Source organism: Heptranchias perlo, chromosome 23 (assembly GCF_035084215.1).
Source record: "Heptranchias perlo isolate sHepPer1 chromosome 23, sHepPer1.hap1, whole genome shotgun sequence".
NCBI lineage: Eukaryota > Metazoa > Chordata > Chondrichthyes > Hexanchiformes > Hexanchidae > Heptranchias > Heptranchias perlo.
The window spans coordinates 2,059,217-2,072,126 of NC_090347.1; the positions used below are offsets into that span (position 1 = coordinate 2,059,217).

The 12,910-nt window shown below is 53.6% G+C and overlaps 1 protein-coding gene across 6 annotated transcripts in view; it reads right to left on the minus strand.

Annotated features, from left to right (window-relative positions):
• Positions 1-250: 250 nt before the first annotated feature.
• LOC137340998 (WD repeat-containing protein 38-like) overlaps positions 251-12,910 on the minus strand; it is a 63,383-nt gene continuing 50,723 nt past the window's right edge. For 3 of the 6 annotated variants that reach the window (XM_068003807.1, XM_068003808.1, XM_068003806.1), the window contains one exon: positions 251-2,695. In XM_068003807.1, the coding sequence (XP_067859908.1) occupies positions 2,576-2,695 (120 nt within the window). In that variant the 3' untranslated portion in view covers positions 251-2,575. The remainder of the gene's footprint in view (positions 2,696-12,910) is intronic. The other 3 variants (XR_010966935.1, XR_010966934.1, XM_068003809.1) reach the window with 2 other exon arrangements.

Here is a 12,910-nt window from a genome sequence, read left to right on the forward strand (position 1 = left end):
TCGGGGGGTGAGGGTGAGTCAGGGGAGAGAGTTGGGGGTGAGACAGGGGTACGTTAGATTGTAACAGGGTACAAGAGCAAAATCTGGAAGATGCCCAGTGTGTCATCAGCGGTTGATTGGTTGAAGGGCAGTGGTCTCTGGCCCTGCGATCTAGTTGGTTTGACGGGACTGTGCAGTCTGACATCGCAGACACGTGGCCACAGACTCAAGACTTTTAATAATAGGAGAGAGATTTGGCCGACACCGTCTCTGGGACCTTAACACTTTATTTACATAGGTGAAAAACAAGTTTTAAAGTGGGTGCATTTCAGTCACTGGGAGTGGCCACGCCCTGTTTGGACAGATCAAGGTGACCTTACAGAAGGATACAAGATAGTAAAAGGTACAGGAAAGGTAAATAGAAGCTCTACTTCAGGTTAAGTGCAATAGGGCCCAGGTTCGAAGTAGTGTAAGGCAACCAAAGGACTGGTGTCAGGAAGAGCAAATGTTGCTGTGTGTAGGTTAATGGAGGCAGGAACCCTGGTATCATTTAAGATACAACTGGACGTTGTGATGGAATGTTTAGGAACTCTGTGGATAGAAGATCTAGGACAGGCCGAATGGGCTTACTCATCTGTATCTCCTTGGCGACCATTAATAGGCTGCTTTCAACCCCATGCTGAGCTTCGGACCCCATCTCCGCTCCATCACCAAGACCGCCTACTCCCACCCCCGTAACATCGCCCATCTCCGCCCTGCCTCAGCTCATCTGCTGCTGAAACCCTCATCCATGCCCTTGTTACCTCCAGACTTGGCTATTCCATTGCTCTCCTGGTCGGCCTCCCATCTTCCACCCTCCATAAACTTGAGCTCATTGAGAACTCTGCTGCCCCCCGTATCCTAACTCGCACCAAGTCCCGTTCACCCATCACCCCTGTGCTCGCTGACCTACATTGGCTCCCAGTCCCCCAATGCCTCAAATTAAAATTTTCTTCCTTGTGTTCAAATCCCTCCATGGCTCGCCCTTCCCTATCTCTATAACCTCCTTCAGTCCTACAACCCTGTTCCCCCCCGACATATATCTTCCTTCCCTTCTCCCCACCATCACCCGCCCAGGCCCCACATTCTGGAATTCCCTCCCTAAACCCTTCACTCATTCTCTCAATCCCACGCTCTCTCCCACAGTCACTCTCTCTCTGCCACGCTCGTTCCCTCTCTCCCTGCCACGCTCGGTCCCTCTCTCTGCATCACTCGTTCCCTCTCTCTCTGCCACACTCGTTCCCTCTCTCTCTGCCACACTCGTTCCCTCTCTCTCTGCCACACTCGTTCCCTCTCTCTCTGCCACACTCGTTCCCTCAGTCCTTCTCTCTCTGCCACAGTCATTCCCTCAGTCCCTCTTTTTCTGCCTCACTCGTTCCCTCAGTCTCTCTCTGCCACACTCGTTCCCTCAGTCACTCTCTCTTTGCCTCACTCATTCCCTCAATCTCTCCTTCACTGTGTCTCTCTCTGCCTCACTCATCAGCACCATAACTTTTGATAGTATTTAATATTTGTAGATAAATCAGAGTGACGGACCTCTGTGCAATCTTGGTTTGATATTCTGTGTTTTTTGGATTGGAGTGATCATGGTTTTGCTTAAAAATATCCAGTAATTTGACGAATTTTAGTAAAGTCTCTGTTGCTTTTTAAACAAGGGAACCATTTAACAACGGGAATAGTCAACAGCCATGTCATCATATGCAGAATAGACTGCTGGAAGGAAGGGGGAAGGGAAGAGGAAGGGCTTCCCTTGGTGGGTAATCACAGGCCTCGACACTTAGACTAAGGATTGTCCCCGTCAGAGATTTACTGTAATTTATCCATGAAAGAAATTAAACCAGAAATCATATTAAATTTATTTTAAGAAGGACGGACACAGTCACTGGGGGAGACAAGATGGAGAGGCTTTGGGGTAGGCCCGAGGGTGAGGGGTAGGCCCGGACCAGGGGTAGGACCGAGGGTGAGGGGCAGGCCCGGACCAGGGGTAGGACCGAGGGTGAGGGGCAGGCCCGGACCAGGGGTAGGACCGAGGGTGAGGGGCAGGCCCGGACCAGGGGTAGGCCCGAGGGTGAGGGGTAGGCCCGGACCAGGGGTAGGCCTGGGTGCGGGGTAGGCCCGAGGGTGAGGGGTAGGACCGAGGGTGAGGGGTAGGCCCGGACCAGGGGTAGGCCCGAGGGTGAGGGGTAGGACCGAGGGTGAGGGGTAGGACCGAGGGTGAGGGGTAGGACCGAGGGTGAGGGGTAGGCCCGGACCAGGGGTAGGCCTGGGTGCGGGGTAGGACCGAGGGTGAGGGGTAGGACCGAGGGTGAGGGGTAGGCCCGAGGGTGAGGGGTAGGCCCGAGGGTGAGGGGTAGGCCCGAGGGTGAGGGGTAGGCCCGAGGGTGAGGGGTAGGCCCGAGGGTGAGGGGTAGGACCGAGGGTGAGGGGTAGGACCGAGGGTGAGGGGTAGGCCCGAGGGTGAGGGGTAGGCCCGAGGGTGAGGGGTAGGCCCGGACCAGGGGTAGGCCTGGGTGCAGGGTAGGCCTCGATGTGAGCAGTAGGCCCCGGGGGTGAGGGGTCACAGGAGCTCTGCGATGTGTAAATTGCCGCCAACGCCACCGACCGCGATAAGTTTGCCGTTCCGTGCTGTGTCGACGGTCTGTACAGCCTTATTGTTCAGGTAAATACCACCGAGAACCTGCAATTTAAAAAAAAGGGATCACATCAGAAAAGAGAAATCTTTGCGCAGGGTTAAGGGGGACACGGTTAGACGGTCTGGCCTTTCACCTCAGACCTGGGCCTGGTTACCAAACAGCAAACACTCAGAGGCAACAAGGATGGTGGGTGAGAAATGAAAACATTTCACAGGTGCACTGGGTCCCAATTCTGAGGCTCTGACGGGACAGCACAGGAGTGTTTGATGGGACACTGTACAGGGAGTTCATTCTGTATCTAAGCCAAATACTTCGCATTTTTTCTAATTCAAATTAAAGAAGAATTCCCATTACTGAACGCACAGGAAAGGAGAGATCCCACAAGCTGTCAATTACATTACATGCTGTTGGGTGTGGAACTTTGTGGTTTAGTTACTCTGTGCTGACCAGATAACTGTGTAGAATCGCACACCCCACAATGCTCCTATTCACTCCTGTCTGGTACTGAACGCCCCGTGTGTGTCTCAGTGTCAGCTCCCTGTACATGTACAGCACGCAGCGGGTAAAAGGGAACGATTCACTCCCGTCTGGTGCTGTACGGCCCGTGTGTGTCTCAATTGGATAGCTCTTCCGAAGAGTTGGCAGAGGTGCGAGTGAGTGAGTGAGTGGAGTGAGTATCTGAGTGTGTGTGTGGGGTGGGACCTATCAGGGATGATAAGGGTAACTTGTGTGCAGAAGCAGAGGATGTGGGTAGGGTTGTAAATGAATATTTTGTCTCCGTATTCAGAAAGGAAGGGGATGATCCGGACGTAGTAGTTAAAGAGGAGAGGTGTGAAATATTGGATAAGGTAAACATAACGAGAGAGGAAGTACTAGAGGGACTGGAATCCTTGAAAGTTGATAAGTCACCAGGGACGGATGGATTGTTTCTTAGGCTATTGAAGGAAGCCAGGGAGGAAATAGCGGATGCTCGGAGGATCATTTTCCAATCCTCACTGGATACAGGGGAGGTACCGAAGGACTGGAAGACTGCAAACATAATACCATTGTTTAAAAAGGGTACGAGGGAAAGGCCGAACAATTATAGGCCGGTCAGTCTTACCTCGGTGGTGGGCAAACTATTAGAATCAATATTGAGAGATAGGATAAACTGTCACTTGGAAAGGCATGGTTTAATCAGGGATAGTCAGCATGGATTTGTTCAGGGAAGGTCATGCCTTACAAATCTGATTAAATTCTTTGAGGAAGTGACAAGGAGGATTGATGAGGGTAGTGCAATGGATGTTGTCTACATGGATTTTAGTAAGGCATTTGACAAGGTCCCACATGGCAGTCTGGTCAGAAAGGTAAAAGCTCATGGGATACAAGGAAATGTGGCGAATTGGATCCAAAATTGGCTCAGTAACAGGAAACAAAGGGTAAAAGTCGATGGATGTCTTTGCGAATGGAAATCCGTTTCCAGTGGTGTGCCACAGGGCTCAGTGTTGGGTCCCTTGCTGTTTGTGGTATATATTAATGATTTGGACTTGAATGTAGGGGGCATGATTGGCAAATTTGCAGATGACACAAAAATTGGCCGTGTAGTTGATAGTGAAGAGGATAGCTGTGGACTCCAAGAAGATATCAATGGGTTGGTGGAGTAGGCAGAAAAGTGGCAAATGGAGTTCAACCCGGAGAAGTGTGAGGTAATGCACTTGGGGAGGGCAAACAGTAAAAGGGAACACGCAGTAAACAGGAATATATTGAGAGGGGTAGAGGAAGTGAGAGACCTTGGAGAGCATGTGCACGGGTCCCTGAAGGTGGCAGTACAGGTAGATAAGGTTGTGAAGAAGGCATACGGAAAGCTCTCTGTTATTAGCCGAGGTATAGAATACAAAAGCAGGGATGTAATGATGGAACTGTATAAAACGCTGGTAAGGCCACAGCTGGAGTATTGTGCGCAGTTCTGGTCACCACATTACAGGAAGGATGTAATTGCTCTGGAGAGAGTGCAGAGAAGATTTACTAGAATGTTGCCAGGGCTTGAAAATTGCAGCTACGAGGAGAGATTGGATAGGCTGGGGTTATTTTCCTTGGAGCAGAGGAGGCTGAGGGGAGACTTGATTGAGGTGTACAAAATTATGAGGGGCCCAGATAGAGTAGACAGGAAGTACCTGTTTCCCCTAGCGGAGAGTTCAGGAACTAGAGAACATAGATTTAAGCTGATTGGCGGAAAGATTAGAGGGGACATGAGGAAAAACTTTTTTATCCAGAAGATGGTGGGTGTATGGAATTCACTGCCCGAATTGGTGGTAGAGGCAGGGACCCTCAACTCTTTTAAAAAGTACAAGGACCTGCACCTAAAGTGCTGTAAGCTGCAGGGCTACGGACCGGGTTCTGGAAGGTGGGATTAGAATGGGCACCTGGTTGTTCTTTGAGCCGGCACGGACATGATGGGCCGAATGGCCCCTTTGTGTGCTGCATCTTTTCTATGGTTCTATGTGTGTGTTTGTGTCCGAGAGTGTCCGTGTGTCCGAGAGTGTCCGTGTGTCCGAGAGTGTCCGAGAGTGTCCGTGAGTGTCCGTGTGTCCGAGAGTGTCTGTGTGTCCGAGAGTGTCCGTGTGTCCGAGAGTGTCCGAGAGTGTCCGTGAGTGTCCGTGTGTCCGAGAGTGTCTGTGTGTCCGAGAGTGTCCGTGTGTCCGAGAGTGTCCGTGTGTCCGAGAGTGTCCGAGAGTGTCCGAGAGTGTCCGTGTGTCCGTGAGTGTCTGTGTGTCCGAGAGTGTCCGTGTGTCCGAGAGTGTCCGTGTGTCCGAGAGTGTGGGAGAGAGAGAGAGAGAGTCAGTGTCTGTGAAACTGTACCCCAGAGAGATGGAGTGCTGCATTGTCGGAGGGTCAGTACTGAGGGAGCGCTGCACTGTCTCAGCGTTTCTGGTCAGTCAGGGACTCCTGCCAGGTGGTCAAGGTGCAGCTCTCAGGTGAGGACAGGATCAGGCTAAGCTGCGATGCCTTCTATGGCCAAATATCCCAGCCATTCACTGTCTCGCTTTACACCTACAAAATGGACATTTTGTCGGCAGCTGGTGCCTGTGGGAGATCAGTGCCAGAAGGTGTAGGGGAGAGCATGGGGAGGGGGGGGTGTAGGGGAGGTTAGTCTAGGCCCAGGGGGAGGGGGGGAGGTTAGTCTAGGCCCAGGGGGTGTAGGGGAGGTTAGTCTAGGCCCAGGGGGTGTAGGGGAGGTTAGTCTAGGCCCAGGGGGAGGGGGGGAGGTTAGTCTAGGCCCAGGGGGAGGGGGGGAGGTTAGTCTAGGCCCAGGGGGTGTAGGGGAGGTTAGTCTAGGCCCAGGGGGTGTAGGGGAGGTTAGTCTAGGCCCAGGGGGAGGGGGGGAGGTTAGTCTGGGCCCAGGGGGTGTTGGGGAGGTTAGTCTAGGCCCAGGGGGTGTAGGGGAGGTTAGTCTAGGCCCAGGGGGTGTTGGGGAGGTTAGTCTAGGCCCAGGGGGTGTAGGGGAGGTTAGTCTAGGCCCAGGGGGTGTAGGGGAGGTTAGTCTAGGCCCAGGGGGTGTTGGGGAGGTTAGTCTAGGCCCAGGGGGTGTAGGGGAGGTTAGTCTAGGCCCAGGGGGTGTAGGGGAGGTTAGTCTGGGCCCAGGGGGAGGGGGGTGTAGGGGAGGTTAGTCTAGGCCCAGGGGGTGTTGGGGAGGTTAGTCTAGGCCCAGGGGGTGTAGGGGAGGTTAGTCTGGGCCCAGGGGGTGTTGGGGAGGTTAGTCTAGGCCCAGGGGGTGTAGGGGAGGTTAGTCTAGGCCCAGGGGGTGTAGGGGAGGTTAGTCTAGGCCCAGGGGGTGTAGGGGAGGTTAGTCTAGGCCCAGGGGGAGGGGGGGAGGTTAGTCTAGGCCCAGGGGGTGTTGGGGAGGTTAGTCTAGGCCCAGGGGGAGGGGGGGAGGTTAGTCTGGGCCCAGGGGGTGTTGGGGAGGTTAGTCTAGGCCCAGGGGGTGTAGGGGAGGTTAGTCTGGGCCCAGGGGGTGTAGGGGAGGTTAGTCTAGGCCCAGGGGGAGGGGGGGAGGTTAGTCTAGGCCCAGGGGGTGTAGGGGAGGTTAGTCTAGGCCCAGGGGGTGTTGGGGAGGTTAGTCTAGGCCCAGGGGGTGTAGGGGAGGTTAGTCTAGGCCCAGGGGGTGTTGGGGAGGTTAGTCTAGGCCCAGGGGGTGTAGGGGAGGTTAGTCTGGGCCCAGGGGGAGGGGGGTGTAGGGGAGGTTAGTCTAGGCCCAGGGGGTGTAGGGGAGGTTAGTCTGGGCCCAGGGGGTGTTGGGGAGGTTAGTCTGGGCCCAGGGGGTGTAGGGGAGGTTAGTCTGGGCCCAGGGGGTGTTGGGGAGGTTAGTCTAGGCCCAGGGGGTGTAGGGGAGGTTAGTCTAGGCCCAGGGGGTGTAGGGGAGGTTAGTCTAGGCCCAGGGGGTGTAGGGGAGGTTAGTCTAGGCCCAGGGGGAGGGGGGGAGGTTAGTCTAGGCCCAGGGGGAGGGGGGGAGGTTAGTCTAGGCCCAGGGGGAGGGGGGGAGGTTAGTCTAGGCCCAGGGGGTGTAGGGGAGGTTAGTCTAGGCCCAGGGGGAGGGGGGGAGGTTAGTCTAGGCCCAGGGGGTGTAGGGGAGGTTAGTCTAGGCCCAGGGGGAGGGGGGGAGGTTAGTCTAGGCCCAGGGGGAGGGGGGGAGGTTAGTCTAGGCCCAGGGGGTGTAGGGGAGGTTAGTCTAGGCCCAGGGGGTGTAGGGGAGGTTAGTCTAGGCCCAGGGGGTGTAGGGGAGGTTAGTCTAGGCCCAGGGGGTGTAGGGGAGGTTAGTCTAGGCCCAGGGGGAGGGGGGGAGGTTAGTCTAGGCCCAGGGGGTGTAGGGAAGGTTAGTCTAGGCCCAGGGGGTGTAGGGGAGGTTAGTCTAGGCCCAGGGGGTGTAGGGAAGGTTAGTCTAGGCCCAGGGGGTGTAGGGGAGGTTAGTCTGGGCCCAGGGGGAGGGGGGGAGGTTAGTCTAGGCCCAGGGGGAGGGGGGGAGGTTAGTCTAGGCCCAGGGGGTGTAGGGGAGGTTAGTCTAGGCCCAGGGGGTGTAGGGGAGGTTAGTCTAGGCCCAGGGGGTGTAGGGGAGGTTAGTCTAGGCCCAGGGGGTGTAGGGGAGGTTAGTCTAGGCCCAGGGGGTGTAGGGGAGGTTAGTCTGGGCCCAGGGGGAGGGGGGTGTAGGGGAGGTTAGTCTAGGCCCAGGGGGTGTAGGGGAGGTTAGTCTAGGCCCAGGGGGTGTAGGGGAGGGCAATCTGGGCCATTTAGTGCCCTGAAAGTGCCTCTTTCCTCTCCCCGGATTCGGCAGCATTGCGTGAATGGCTAAAGAAGAGATGGAGAAGGTGAGACAGAGAGAAATGAGATAGAGACAGAGGAGGAGGGGAGAGGCAGGGAGAGGACAGAGACTGTGAATCTGGAGTGACCGTTGCCTGTGTGTAGATTCGCCTGCTGCTGTGAACTCGCTGTGACCTTGGAGCAGAGTCTGTGCACTGTCACACTCGATCCGCATTCGATGCCTGTAAGCTGAGCTGGGCAGCTGAAGCTGCCAATTCCATACAGGCCTGTGCATTATTAATAAATCTTAATGGGCAACTGGAACAAGAGGCAGGGATAATGCTGAGATCTTGCAGGTGGCTGGAGATGGACTTTCAGCTCATTACCTGCTTCAGTTTAGGATTCAGTGCAGATTTCCCTTTTGTTATCATTTAACTCTTTAGAAACCAGCACATGAACAACAACAACTTGCATTTATATAGCGCCTTTAACGTAGTAAAACGTCCCGAGGTGCTTCACAGGAGCGATCATCAAACAAAAATTGACACCGAGCCACATAAGGAGATATTAGGACAGGTGACCAAAAGCTCGGTCAAAGAGGTAGGTTTTAAGCAGGAGGATAGAGAGGCGGAGAGGTTTAGGGAGGGAATTCCAGAGCTTCGGGCCCAGGCAGCTGAAGGCACGGCCGCAAATGGTGGAGCGATTAAAATCGGGGCTTCGCAAGAGGCCTGAATTGGAGGAGCGCAGAGATCTCGGAGGGTTGTAGGGCTGGAGGAGGTTACAGAGATAGGGAGGGGGCGAGGGCCATGGAGGGATTTGAAAACAAGGATAAGAAAATTAAAATCGAGGCGTTCCCGGACCGGGAGCCAATGTAGGTCAGTGAGCGCAGGGGGTGATGGGTGAACGGGACTTGGTGCGAGTTAGGATACGGGCAGCAGAGTTTTGGATCAGCTCAAGTTTATGGAGGGTGGAAGATGGGAGGCCGGCCAAGAGAGCCGTGGAATAGTTCAGTCTGGAGGTAACAAAGGCACGGACGAGGGTTTCAGCAGATGAGCTGAGGCGGGGCAGAGACGGACGATGTTACGGGGGTGGAAGTGGGCGGTCTTGGTGATGGGGAGGAGATGGGGTCAGAAGCTCAGCTCAGGGTCAAACAGGACGGCCGGGTTGCGAACGGTCTGCATCGACGTTCACCCTCCACACGAGCAAACAGTCCAAATCACATTTACCTGCCCTGTTCCCATATCCTTTCATCCTCTTTTCCTTCATCCACCTCTCCAATCTAATCTTGATTGTTGACATAGTTTGTGCCTCAACCATTAACCCTGGAAGTGAATTTCACAGCCTCACAACTCTCCGTGACGAGGTTTCTCCGCCCTCTGATCGAAATCTCTTACATTTAATCGATGGCCCCTCGTTCTTGACCCCTCAACTACTGGAAATGGTCTGATCCGATCTATCCCCCCCCCATCCTTTTATAATTTTAGACACTTCTATCATATCAACAACAACAACCTGCATTTATATAGCGCCTTTGATGTAGTAAAATGTCCCAAGGTGCTTCACAGGAGCGTAAATCAGACAAAATATTGACACCGAGCCACATAAGGAGATATATAAGGGCAGGTGACCAAAAGCTGCGTCAAAGAGGTGGTTTTAAGGAGCGTCTTAAAGGAGGAGAGAGAGGCGGAGAGGTGGAGAGTTTTAGGGAGGGAATTTGTATTTTCTCACAGCAGGCGGCCTCCTGGCGAATCTGCCTGTTTCCGTGGGATAATGTCTATGTATTTCTATGATTAATGCACCTTAATATTCCAGCACATGCAAGGGATGTGGGAGGAACGGAAATTTCCAAGCACCTCAGAGCGAGCTCTGGAAACACTCGGCTAAATGTAGCAATAAAACCTGCTTCATCAAAGTCACACTGGTCTCAGCCATCTCCACTACTCACAAATCACAGATAACCGCCTCAATCCTTTATTTCCATCCTTCCTCAAATATTTATAGTCTTGTCCTGCGTCAGAGCTAGAATTGCAGGCAGCAAGTGCCACCAGAGATCAAACCAGTTTAGAATGGGACGAGCTTTGCATAGCAAACACTGCCAGACACTGTTTAAACATCAGCTACAGGCACTGCATCACGAGCCAAAGCAGCTACGTAAAGGAATAAAGGTTGGGAAGGGAACGGAATTACAAGGAGAGCTCTCAATGTCAGACCCATCCATCCCACACTGATCCATTTCATTCAGTCTCAATCTTCAGGGAGAAAGAGGCAACAAGGCAGAAACAGAAACCCAACATATCGGCTCGCAGACCGAGCAACAGCCCAGCACAGCAACAACTGTTCCACATTACAGGGACAGACAGTGTCCTCCTGAATGCTCACTCCAGCTTTCTCATTAACCCTCTCATTGCAAAAAAAAATGTTTTTCTTCCTTTTCCCTCGATGTTCCACAGACACTGACTCTCACTGGGGTACAGTCCCACAGACACTGACGCTCACTGGGGTACAGTCCCACAGACACTGACGCTCACTGGGGTACAGTCCCACAGACACTGACGCTCACTGGGGTACAGTCCCACAGACACTGACGCTCACTGGGGTACAGTCCCACAGACACTGACTCTCACTGGGGTACAGTCCCACAGACACTGACTCTCACTGGGGTACAGTCCCACAGACACTGATTCTCACTGGGGTACAGTCCCACAGACACTGACTCTCACTGGGGTACAGTCCCACAGACACTGACGCTCACTGGGGTACAGTCCCACAGACACTGACGCTCACTGGGGTACAGTCCCACAGACACTGACTCTCACTGGGGTACAGTCCCACAGACACTGACTCTCACTGGGGTACAGTCCCACAGACACTGACTCTCACTGGGGTACAGGACCCACAGACACTGACTCTCACTGGGGTACAGTCCCACAGACACTGACGCTCACTGGGGTACAGTCCCACAGACACTGACGCTCACTGGGGTACAGTCCCACAGACACTGACTCTCACTGGGGTACAGTCCCACAGACACTGACTCTCACTGGGGTACAGTCCCACAGACACTGACTCTCACTGGGGTACAGGACCCACAGACACTGACTCTCACTGGGGTACAGTCCCACAGACACTGACTCTCACTGGGGTACAGTCCCACAGACACTGACTCTCACTGGGGTACAGTCCCACAGACACTGACTCTCACTGGGGTACAGTCCCACAGGCACTGACTCTCACTGGGGGACAGTTCCACAGTCACTGACTCTCACTGGGGTACACTCCCACAGACACTGACACTCACTGGGGTACAGTCCCACAGACACTGACTCTCACTGGGGTACAGTCCCACAGGCACTGACTCTCACTGGGATACAGTCCCGCAGACACTGACTCTCACTGGGGGACAGTTCCACAGTCACTGACTCTCACTGGGGTACACTCCCACAGACACTGACACTCACTGGGGTACAGTCCCACAGACACTGACTCTCACTGGGGTACAGTCCCACAGGCACTGACTCTCACTGGGATACAGTCCCACAGACACTGACTCTCACTGGGGTACAGGACCCACAGACACTGACTCTCACTGGGGTACAGTCCCACAGACACTGACACTCACTGGGGTACAGTCCCACAGACACTGACTCTCACTGGGGTACAGTCCCACAGACACTGAGTCTCACTGGGGGACAGTTCCACAGACACTGACTCTCACTGGGGTACAGGTCCACAGACACTGACACTCACTGGGGTACAGTCCCACAGACACTGACTCTCACTGGGGTACAGTCCCACAGGCACTGACTCATACTGGGGTAGTCCCACAGACACTGACACTCACTGGGGTACAGTCCCACAGACACTGACACTCACTGGGGTACAGTCCCACAGACACTGAGTCTCACTGGGGGACAGTTCCACAGACACTGACTCTCACTGGGGTACAGGTCCACAGACACTGACTCTCACTGGGATACAGTTCCACAGACACTGACTCTCACTGGGGTACAGTCCCACAGACACTGACTCTCACTGGGGTACAGTTCCACAGACACTGACTCTCACTGGGGTACAGTCCCACAGACACTGACTCTCACTGGGGTACAGTCCCACAGACACTGACTCTCACTGGGGGACAGTTCCACAGACACTGAATCTCACTGGGGTACAGTCCCACAGACACTGAATCTCACTGGGGTACAGTCCCACAGACCCCTCACTGTTTTAGAAACTACACCCGAGGAGAAATTTATAGACATAATAAGATAGATTTGCTTTGAATTAAAACTTATTTTGAGTTTTTCGATCCCATCTTGACACCGCAGCTTTATTTTCTAACTGATCGCTTGTATTAAGAAGGAAAGTTTAAATATCAGCTGCCCTCAACCAGAGGGCCACGAGGAACGGAGGGAGATTATTTGCTGACCTGTTGCGAAGATTTCGGGCTGATTATGGTTTGGGCCCATCGAATTCCCCCCCCCTCCTTGTCCTGTTCATCTCGCAACTCATTTCTGTTTGTGTTCGTTTAAAAGATGAAGCTGGCCTTTGTGCAATGAGAGGGTCCAGCATTAGACGATCGGGTCTTCATGCTGCGTAATCGGCATTTTGAATGAAGTCCTTATAAAGTACAGGAACGCAACTGAACATGTTCCAGAAGACTTTCCTCTGGATTCTTGTGTCTTGTGTATTTTATTGATTACATAGAATTACATACAATGTACAGCACAGAAACAGGCCATTCGGCCCAACTGGTCCATGCTGGTGTTTATGCTCCACACGAGCCTCCTCCCTCCCGACTTCATCTCACCCTCTCAGCATCTCCTTCAATTCCTTTCTCCCTCATGTGTTTATCCAGCTTCCCCTTAAATGCATCGACACTATTCACCTCAACTACTCCTTGTGGGAGCGAGTTCCACATTCTCACCACTCTCTGGGTGAAGAAGGTTCTCCTGAATTCCCTAGAATCATAGAATCATAGAAGTTTACAA